Source organism: Dysidea avara, chromosome 2 (genome assembly GCF_963678975.1).
Source record: "Dysidea avara chromosome 2, odDysAvar1.4, whole genome shotgun sequence".
NCBI lineage: Eukaryota > Metazoa > Porifera > Demospongiae > Dictyoceratida > Dysideidae > Dysidea > Dysidea avara.
In genome coordinates, this window is record NC_089273.1 from 22,614,487 (window position 1) to 22,625,977 (window position 11,491).

At 42.1% G+C, this 11,491-nt stretch overlaps 1 protein-coding gene across 1 annotated transcript; it reads right to left on the bottom strand.

Moving 5' to 3' along the window:
• Window positions 1-227: 227 nt before the first annotated feature.
• Window positions 228-5,798, bottom strand: LOC136247930 (uncharacterized). Its single transcript, XM_066039749.1, has one exon. The coding sequence runs from the start codon at window positions 5,796-5,798 to the stop codon at window positions 228-230; it is 5,571 nt and encodes a 1,856-aa protein (XP_065895821.1).
• Between the last annotated feature and the right edge of the window lie 5,693 nt (window positions 5,799-11,491).

Consider the following 11,491-nt stretch of genomic DNA (forward strand, 5'->3'; position numbering starts at 1 on the left):
TGCCATCATTGCACAGTGCTACACAACACATCACAAAGGTTTACCTGTTGTAGGAGATTCCCCTTGGCGGCTTAACGTCCGACTCTACAACTCTACTAAAGCACGAGGTAGCGTCACGTGCGATCACTTAATAATCTGATTACGTCATACGTATACATACAATATGCCACACTCCCCCCAGTTGACCACTGGTCAACTCGGTACATGTAATCATACACTAATAAATATTAAAAATCCTGTTGCTCAGTCATCCACATATGGACTTGCTGTCTGGACTTCCTTGCTGCTTCTCTCACAGGTTTAGAATTTGTGACAGTGTCATCCTCTTCATTACTGACCATCTCCACATCACTAATTGGCTTGGGATTGCTTACATCATTGTCAGTTTGGGGCATCACTTCCAGTGGGTACAGACAAGATGTGGGCCTACGCAGTTTTGTAGGCTTGCCATTTGTAATGACCTTGATCACTGCACCGCGTACCTGACCATCATTGCTTGCCATCAATTCAATCACTTTGCCCAATTTCCACTGACTACGTGGAGAATGCTCATCATGGACTACAACTACTTCTCCGACAATTGGCGATCGGGGAACTCCAATATTTCTTGTAGTGTGACTTCTCTCTCTGAGTTCAAGGAGATAGTCATCCCTCCACTGTACCCAATATTCATCGAGGGCTCTTGTGAGAAGTTGTAGTCTAGAATTGAGATTTTTAGGACCCACGGTGAAATTGTCATCATTGATATCTGTATCAGTTCCAGAGCCATCAGGAAGAGATAAAACTCGGCGTCCGGCTAACAAATGTGATGGGGTCAGAGGTTCCTTTAGGTCTTCACTAGATAAGTATGATAGTGGCCTCGAGTTAACTATAGCTTCTGCTTCAGTGAGTGCGGTCAACAGTTCGTCATATGACAGCTTGGCTCTACCTATGGTCTTCTTCAAGCATCGCTTCACAGATTGAACCATTCTTTCAAAAAATCCCCCCCACCAAGGCGCTTTCTCCAGGTTAAAGGACCATGTTACCTTGAGGTCTGTTAGGTATTGAGCTGCTGAAACAAAGGTCTTTGCATTGTCTGAGATGACTTGGGTTGGTACACCCCTTCTGGCTGTAAAGCGTTTGAATGCTCTAAGAAAGCTCTGGGTACTCATGTCTGGTACCAGTTCAAGGTGAATGGCTCGTGTCACACAACACGAGAATAAACAGATCCAAACCTTGTTATCTGACACTTCAGCTGTTGAAACATAAAGTGGACCTGCATAATCCACCCCACAATGTGAAAATGGTGGAGCTTCCTTTACCCTGAATTCTGGCAAGGGCGGTGTGGGAACTGCTTTAAATTGCAAGCCTTCAACTTTACGACACCTTAGACACCCATACAAGATTTTCCGAACAAACTGTCTACCTTTTGCAAACCAATACTTAGTCCTGACCTCGGTCAATGTATCTTTAACTCCACTGTGTCCACACCGTTCGTGAGCATGCTTCGTAACTAGGGTGGCAAAATAATGCTCCTTGCATAACAGAATTGGATGCTTCTTTGAAAGGGGGAGGTCTGCCTTGGATAGTCTCCCGCCACATCGCCACAGCTTATGTTTGTCAGAAAACAGCTGCAACTGAGACTTCCATGACTGGAACCGTGCATCCTTTTCCAAACAAATCTGGCTATCAAGTATCCAATCAAACTCTGCTTGTTCTATGTCAGCTACAGTAATATTCCAATCAATGACAGGTTTGCTGCCCTTAATGATCAACTTAAATCGTAGCACAAACTTCCGTACATATGCTGTCACTCGCAATAACTTGTGCAGCGTACTAAATCGCTTGCAGTCAATCAGTTCGCCAATTCCGCCACTCTTTACAGTTACCAACATGCTGCATGACGGCATGCTAGCTTTCACCTCCATTTCAGCAATGCATTCTTCTGATATGGTGATCTGTTGCTGCATTCTGACAGGGGCAATACTACTTAACCAGTCTGGTCCATGTCTCCATAGTAGGCTTGCATCCAATTCTTGAGGTGAGACTCCACGCGATGCCATATCAGCAGGATTGCTTTTGCCTGGGCAATGGAACCAGTGATCAGCTGGCATAAGGTTCCGAATCTCACTGACTCTATTATGCACAAATTGCTTCCATTCCTTGTCTTCCCCTTTGATCCAGTACAGTGCTACCATGGAGTCTGTAAAGCACTGGCTGGAACAAATCTCTATGACTGTTGCAAGTGCTGAACGTACGTGCGTGATAAGCCTTGCCAGTAACAGACATGACAACAATTCAAGACGAGGGATGGTCTGCGTGTGCAGTGGTGACACTCTGGTTTTTGATGCCACAAACTCTATTGAATCATTTCCAGTATGTAGGTACACAACGGCACCATATGCAACGGTTGAAGCGTCACAGAAACCATACAGAGAACAGGGCTGCTTGCTACCTGCAGAAGCGAAATAAAATCTGGGAATCAACATAACAGTACCATGAAATTTGGACACTATTCCTTTCCACTTTAACTCCAGCTCCTGTGGCAATGGACCATCCCAGCCAATCTTAAATCGACACAGCTCCTGGAAAAATATCTTCAAGGTGATTACTACAGGAGATAAAAACCCCAATGGGTCGTAAATCCGAGAAGCTACTCCCACTATGTTACGCTTTGTGGGCTTCAGTTCATGGAGAGATCTGGCAATGTTGGTTAAGTCAAATTCAAGATTGTCGCTAGACGTGTTCCACCTTACTCCCAGAACCTTCTGATCACCTGTTGCGCAGCTACCAGCAAGTAAACCGTCTGTGTACGTGGCATCTTCTTCCACAACTGTGTTGCTTGAGGCAATGTTGCTGCCTGCTTCCGGACTATTAGCATCAATTCTGTGCTGGAGACTTGCGGAACTTGTGACAAACTTACGCAAGTTGAAACCACCTTCTGCGAAAATCTTCCTTGACACTGTATGAAGTTCATACGCTGCATCATCACTATCTGCGCCATATGTCACGTCATCTACATATATAGATCGTGAGAGTGTATCCACTAAGGCTGGATGGCTGTTCTGGTATGTCAGGAGGTGGTGGTTGATAGTTGCATTAAGAAGAAATGGGCTTGATGATACCCCAAATACAACTCTGGTAAACCGCATTGGTACAATGTTAGGCAAATGATCATCTACATTGTCAACCCACAAGAATCTAAGAACATCTCTGTCTTGCTCACTAACCGATACCATCAAAAAAGCCTTTTCTATATCAGCCACTAGCGCTACCTTGTAGCTACGAAACCTCAAAATGATGTCGAATATGTTTTGAATAAACTTTGGCCCAGAGAATAAACAGTCATTTAGGGACGGGCCTCCTGCCCTCGCAGAAGCATCATAAACGATTCGCAACTTGGATGTTGTCTTGTCCCTACGGATAACTGCATGATGTGGAAGATAATGTACAGTCCCACTAGCACTCTTTGGTGAGTCATCAACCACCTTTTCAATGATGCCTTGCCTAAGCTGTTCTTGCATAACTGCATGATACTCCAGTCTCACTTCTGGGTCCTGACGAAGCCTTTTAAGGAGTCCTTCAAGACGTCGTTTAGCAAGGCAAAAATTGCTAGGTAGTTGCGTCATCTTGTTTGGCTTCCACGGGAGGCTTACTGTGTAACGACCATGGTCGAATCGAATGCTATCAGTGAAGTCATCGTACACTGAGGGTTCTGCTGTTGTGATACCCAGAGACTCTAAATCCCAGAATGCCTTTAGAGAATGATCCAAACGCTCTTCAGCTAAGCCAATGTGTAAGGAATGAGTAGTATGCAAGCTAACAGAGTCACCTTGGGTGGTGAAACTAGAGACCGGTCCTGAAAGTACCCAGCCCAGGTGGGTGTGGATGGCTGTAGGGCTGTTTTCTGTCTGAATAACTTTTCCAGTTGCTATTTGCCAGTAGTAATCAGATCCGATCAAGGCATCTATCTGCAATTCGTCACCAATCCGTGAGTGGTCAGCTAGATCAAGACCTTCGAGGTGACTGTACTTTGCCTTGGTGTATGCTATGGGTTGGCATGACAGGGGTTCACAGATCAAAGGCACTACTGAGAACGTCACCTGGATGGTGTCTCCAGTTCTAAGTGATATCCCAACTCTAACGACTTCAACAGTTTGGACAGTTGTGGTCTCTGATCCGAATGTTTTGATCTGCACTTGCTCAACATGTTCTGGTTGTAAGCCTAGTTCATCTTTGACTCTTTGTGTCATGTAAGACCGCTGGCTCCCCCCATCCAGCATTAGTCTGACTGTCATTCCATAGTTTGGTTCATTCAAGTTGAACATGTAAGCCTTGGCCGTTTGCAGCAATACTGGTACCTGGGTCTTCACACAATACAGCTGTGTCGTAGGTGTAAGCAGTTGTTCTGCAACATGAGTCTGTTGATGAGACGGTGGTTCTGACTGCTGCAAACTAGGTGGCTGAACTGTCAGTGAACCAGACTGTGAGGTAGGTGGCTGAGGTGATTGTGAAGTGGGTGGTAGCTGGGTAGGTGGCTGTCGCGTTGTAGCAATGTGATTCTGAGAGTTATATCCTTGTGTTCTGTTACCTTGGGAACCAGCATACTTATTCTTGCAAATACTTGTGTGGTGATGGCCATTACAGTGTGTGCATTTGACTGGAGAACGGCAGTCTCGGCTAAGATGATGTCTTCTAAGGCACACAAAACACCTCCCTGTTCGCTTCAGAATTACTTTCCTTTGATTAATGTCTGTAACAGCTGTGCACGAGGATGATGTATGACCTTGCCGGCAATAAGAGCACTTCGGTTGCCCTTCATTGGCTAGGAGTGCTGCCGCTGTATGCAACTGCGGCCCTCGTTGATCATGACTAGGACCAGAAGCTCTCTCACGTGCACTAATTTCCTTCTCAACAATACCCATCAAGTCATCAATGTTCCACTCGTCATCGCCAATTCCTCTATTGATGATCAGCCTAAGTTCATGTGGCAATCGGTTCATAAGAAGTGATGACAACAAATTTCCATATGAATCTACAGGAACCTCAAGTGATTTAAGACTGCGCACCTGAAATTCTACTTGGTCATATAGGCCACGAAGTGCCTTTATGTTTGATCCTGATTGAACTGACTCTAGCTCTAACAAAGAGTCCATATGTCGAGAGATAATCTGTTGCTTGTTGCCAAATCGTTTCTTGAGAGTATCTATAGCCTCATCATAATTGGGATCAGTGAGCTGTAATCCAGCAATAGCACGCAATGCAGGACCCTCCAAGAGGGAGTGCAGGTAGGTGAATTTATCAACTGCAGATAAGCTTGGGTTCAGGTGGATGGATGATTCAAACATACTCCAAAACGACTCCCACTTGGTAAGGTCACCATTGAAAGATTTTGGTGTAAGCTTGGGTAGCTTTACTTTACTTCCACCATCTCTGTCGCTTGGAAGTCTACTGGCGGGTGGAGGACCTGTCGGGGTTGTTGCAGACGGGGAACTTCGGCGAGTACTAGATACACTGGGTTTATTTAAAATCAGCTGCTCTATACGGCAAATCACTTCCTGTAACCTCTCTGAGAACACATCCGCCTGTTCTATTTCTTCATCGATGGCATCATTTTCAATCAGGGTTAAGATTTCGTCATCAAGGGTGCGTATCTTAGTCAGCTTTTCGGTTAACGAAACTTTCCACTGAAGTAGTTTGTCTCGCGTAGCGGCTGTAGTGTCGGTAGCCTCCTCTATTTGGCGCATTAGCCTCGTGGCCGAAGATCTATGCCCGCCTCTGACTTTCTTATGTCTCGCAAGGGCTTCGTCCGTCGACATATCAACACAATATGTTATAAGAAAACCCTTAATCTTACTACTAGATCAACTGCCACCGGAATCGGACGAGTCTTCGACGAATTCTAATTAGTACCCACCAACTGGAATCAGGGATCAATCTAAGGGAGTCAGCAGCGAAATACACATTCACACAAAACAATGACTAGCCTGATCGGGTACCGTTTATAACCCGGTACCAAGGTGTCCGCGTTTGTGGTTCAAATTATTCAGGAGTCTAGATTTCTGCTGTCTGACTTATCGCAGCACGTCCCTAGTTCAGTCTGCGGCTCGAAGGACCATGTAGGAGATTCCCCTTGGCGGCTTAACGTCCGACTCTACAACTCTACTAAAGCACGAGGTAGCGTCACGTGCGATCACTTAATAATCTGATTACGTCATACGTATACATACAATATGCCACACCTGTTCACTGCATTTCCCCCCTTTATTATGCCTATCTACCCTCCCCCCCTCCCCCCCACATACATACACACAGAGTACACGAATAGCTACAACACTCTTATCTATTATTTGCTGGTTTGTATGGCCTACCTAGTTCATCATACCCCTTTGGTATGGATGGATACTTCATTGTTTGCTTTTGGTGGCCTAGATAAGAATGGATATTTAGTTGTTTTGTTATCTGGAGCTTCTCAGATCTAGGATCTTGAATCCTCTATTACATCAGCATGCATAGTTCTTTATTCCTATCTCTGTCTTGTAATTAGTGCCATAGTAAGGCTACAGTCTTTCCCACCAAGCTGCTCATACCTACATGTAGGAACCCCACACTGTACCCACCAGTAACCGAAATGCTGATACATGCAGCCTTAGAAATCCCTTTGACTTCAATGTCATGAAACCCCATGTATTGTGTCTCCAAGCCTCATGCAATTGGGAGCCACAATTAAATTTTGTGGTTGATCAAAAGTCCTATTTGCATAAAATCATATGTGACCGGATTTGCAAAAAGGGGTCTTATAGCCTTCCAAGTTTGACGAGTCATAACTTATCATGTGTTTAACCCATTGTATCCACGAATAGTGGTATGTTAGGAGTGTAAGGTGACCAAATTTCAGGCTGATACCATACGCACAAGTCAAGTTATCGATTGCCAAGTACATGCAATTGTAAAGGCTATAAGACCCTTTTCTGCAGATCCAATCACATATAGACCATGGAATATATATATAAGAGTAAGTGTTTAAGTAAACTTGCTGAATTTATAGTCATGATGTTGGATTATGTACACCTCAGCCACACCACATAAAGTTTATCGGTAGTTTAAAGAGTTTATGATAGCAAAAGGTCCATCCAACTAACCAAGGCTAAATTCAACAGTGCTATCCAACAGTGCTTTGTTATTAAGGGTATGTTAACTGTTAGCTTAACAGAGCACCAGTAAACAGAGCATCAAACATCATAAATAAGAGGCAGGTGGACAGTTCTTTCTATATGTTGTGTGTGCTCCTATTACTAGTTAAAAGAGCATCTATAATTTCATGCAAACAGAGACAGGTATAGTTCAGTCCCTATAATATGTTGTGTGTGCTTGTATTCCAAATAGGCAGTATACTATCACTGTACTTGTATAATGACTGTTAATGATATCACAAGAGGTATACTGCCAGTATTAGAGGTACAGTGTATGTATGTGGTGCTTTAGGCAGCTACAGTAACTATTAAAAGGAGATTGGTGTCCTGATACGTACAGTGGTGACTCAGTGATACTCAATAACATTAACTGTGCACAAAAGTGGTGCAGATTTTTTTTGGCATTGTATAGCACTATATAAACAGCTTTATATGATGTATCATTATTGTTGACCACATATACCTTGCATACACAGGCTATCACCATTTGTGATCGGGCCTGCATAAACAGGGCATCTGGACATCAACTATGCCCCATCACACTACAGGTCATATCTCACTTTTAGAATAAGATAGTTGTATTCTGTAACTTGCGTTATCACACTAATTAAATGTTGAAGCAGGGCTGAATATTGTATGGTCATTATAGCTTAATAGATTAAAAAGGTATGAGTGGTGAAAATTTGAAAAAGTAGGCAAATTTTGTGTGCCCACATGCCCTGCTTTTGCAGCTCCAGTCACATTCGTATTATACATTGGGTGTGTGCACCCTAGCTGTCTGTGGTTTTTTTCTGTGACACACAGCAGTAAAAGAGGTGTAATGTGGCAATTATTGTGTACTTCAAGAGTGTGTATAAGTGCACTTTAGTGTACAGGCATCAAATTAGATGGACATGCTGAATAGGACTGAAATACCCTAACATTCAATTTCTATTTCTTGGAAGACATCCACAATGCAGATCTTTTTAATTTTGCTAGTGCTTTGTGGTATCATACAATGATGGTCAATACAACATCTCTGTGATTTCAAACAAAGTAGTTATTCAACACATTGAACATACTCAGTGTGATACTTATGGAATAATTGTGGACATGAGGTTCACATAGTTGTCCCGCAGTAAATGTTACATTATTATGTTATCACTACAACACTCATGCATCAAGCTTTATCAACCATAGGACTTCCAATCACAAAATATCAAAATCAACACTCATGACATAACCTTAAATGGCTAACCAGTTTGGCACCTATTTCAACTGTTTTACATAGCTGTGAACTTGGACAACTACACATAAATTATAGATCACCTGGTTACCCCCAACTTCCTAACCCTCCCCCCTCCCCCCCTCCCAACACACACACACACACAAAGAAAAAATCCAAGAATAAACACTGGTAGTGGTACAGTAGTACAGTGATTTGGGCTCTGATATATTCCAAAAAGTATTGAGATTGAGCTCAGATATCTCACATTTGAATCATTTCATTTTTTATAAGTTTTAAGCTAAAGTCACAAAAGGCATCAAGCATTGTGAAATCAGTGCCACACGTATGCAGCTACACTGTACTATGGACCATGGTGGCCTCTAGATCTCCTGAACTCATCCACTTAACAGCTCCCTTTTTTGTGTTCATGACCATGACTGAGTTTTATTCCACCAGACACACAGCTAATACTGTGGTTTTCTGTAATCTTGCCATTTTAATATGCATGCATATATTTATATATTTAATAAGTATGTGCATACATTTAAACTATCATGATTGAATTCAAGTGATGTAGAGCTGAAGATTTTCATTGTTACAGTAGAATCATCATAACAGAACTGTACATCATTAAAAGGCTCGCCAGAACTGCTGTTTTAAATCTGCACATGTATACTTGAAATAAATAATAAAATGCATATGCCAAAAGAGGTAAAAATAAATTATATATTTAGCTCAATGATTGATATCAATCCCTGGAGTTGATGACTGTTGAGGAGTAGTACAATGACACCTTGTGATTAACATGATAATTATGAAATTAATGCATTGATGGATCACTTTCCAAGTATTTTTACTGACTTGGCTATTTGATGTAGTAACAGCTCCAATTCTGAACCTGTAAGCTGCATAAAATGCAATATTTATGTGCTTGACATGCACAGGATAATAACCATGGTAGTGACTAGGGTAAAAAACTTGTGTGCTTAGGTATTTAACATTATGGCAACACTGTTTTGTGACCAAATAAGCATAGTCATATATGATAGTTTTAGGTTGGATGGTTTTATAAAATGGATTAGTTTTGGTTCAGGCCTGTAGCATTCTGTCCAAGCATAATGCAGGCATAAAGGTCTGGAGTGCTATCATGCTAGCACATTAGGTGAATATAGATAATTGATTAATACCTTAAAATGTAAACTTGTAATACAGCCCAAAAAGTTGCAATTTACCTACTAGTCTCTAATAGAACACTCATAATGAATGCAATAAAATGCTCTAATAGAGCATTCATAAGTAATAATTCAAGGATGATGTGTTAACACTAAAGATATATAATGAAACAAGTACACGAAAACTTTGGAATTTTCAACTATAGTAGGGACTATAGTACACTGATAAAAAGTACTGAAACAAGTTGGAGTAGTCCATGACAGTAAAACAATAAGAAGTGTTATATCCCTATTGTCATTTCGGTTACAGTATTTTGAGCACAGTAGGAATCAAGACATGTCGTGCGACCCAAGAAGACGGCGCGCAACACCCGTGAGTATATTGACAGGAAGAAAGAAAACGCAATTGTCGCACCTCCGTAGCTCTGTGCTGCCTAGACGAAACAAGACGATTTGTGCTGTGACCACTCCTCCAACTTCAGTACTCCACATTCCAAATTTGAGCAAAATCGCTTCACGAATTCCCGAGATATGCGACTTCAAAAATTGGCTTAGTTTCTTCGGGTTTTTCTTCTTATTTTTCTTCCTCTTTTCGCACACTTACAAAAACTGCTATAAAACATGAACGCCATATCCGATTGCCTTGCAATTTTGCACACAGAAGGAGGGTATAAAGGCAAATCTCGGTACCAACTTTGGCTGGAATACGATAAACAGGCAAAGAGTTATGAGCGATTATTCACGGAAAATAACACCAATATGTTGTCACGACTACAGAGTAAACCGCGTATGGGAACAAGCTGAAAATCGGTGGGTGAATAGGTTAACTATTGAACCTCAAACCTTTTGTGGTTTGAGAGAAATCGAACTAAAAACCAGGAAGATACAACGAAAAATCAACAGTGTGTAACAATTACGCAATCGAGATTAGCTAATAAAAAACAACTGCTTGCCACGCCTATCAGATAAACCGCTATGGGTGATGCTTTGAAAATCGTTATTATACAGATGGAGTAATCATCTTAGCAGGGCCGCCCAGAGAAATTAAGGGGTCCAGGGAAAAGAGTTAAAGTGGGGCCCTTGACCCAAGTTGTAAGGTGAAGACAAAAAAAAAAAGAAAAGGTCACAACCTGCTGGCAATGACAATAACTACCAATCACCAACCATATCTCCTTATCTATAAGCTTGCTACACTGCTCCTCTGAAGAATACTGTGACTGCTCTATTAGAGTATTTAGATGTGACTGCTCTATTAGAGTATATCGATATTTTAAACAGGTATTCAGGGGACCCTTCATGGGGCCTCCTGGGGTTCCCTTCAGGCTGAGACCAGGGGAAAAATGCTCCAATTGACCCCCCCGTGGGCGGCCCTGCATCTTAGAACGGCTCTTCAATTGTATAAAAGAATCAGACTTAAATCCATGGAGTTGTAAAACAAAATTCAACTTAGTGCAGCAAGTGCGAGATCGAGATCAAGACACACTGTCGTGCGGCCCAAGAAGCCGGCGCGCAACACATGTGAGTATATTGACAAAAAGGAAGAAAACGCAATTTTCGCACCTCCGTAGCTCTGTGCTACCTTGATGAAACAATACGATTTTTGCTGTGGACATTCCCTCCACCTTCAGCACTCCACATTCCAAATTTGAGCGAAATCGCTTCCAGCGTTCTCGAGATATGTGACTTAAAATTGGCTTAGTTTTATCGTTTTTCTTCTTATTTTTCTTTCTCTTTTCGCACACTTACATAAACTGCTATAAACGCGAACGCCATATCCGAATGCCTTGAAATTTGGCACACTGAAGCGGGGTATAAAGACGCATCTCTGTACCAATTTTGGCTAGGATACGATAAACAGGAAAAGAGTTATGAGTGATTATTCACGAAAAATAACACCAATATGTTGTCACGCCTACAGGGTAAACCGCGTATGGGAAGAA

Coding starts and splice junctions, on each gene's coding strand:
- LOC136247930 (XM_066039749.1), bottom strand. CDS start 5,798: ATGTCGACGGACGAAGCCCTTGCGAGACATAAGAAAGTCAGAGGCGGG.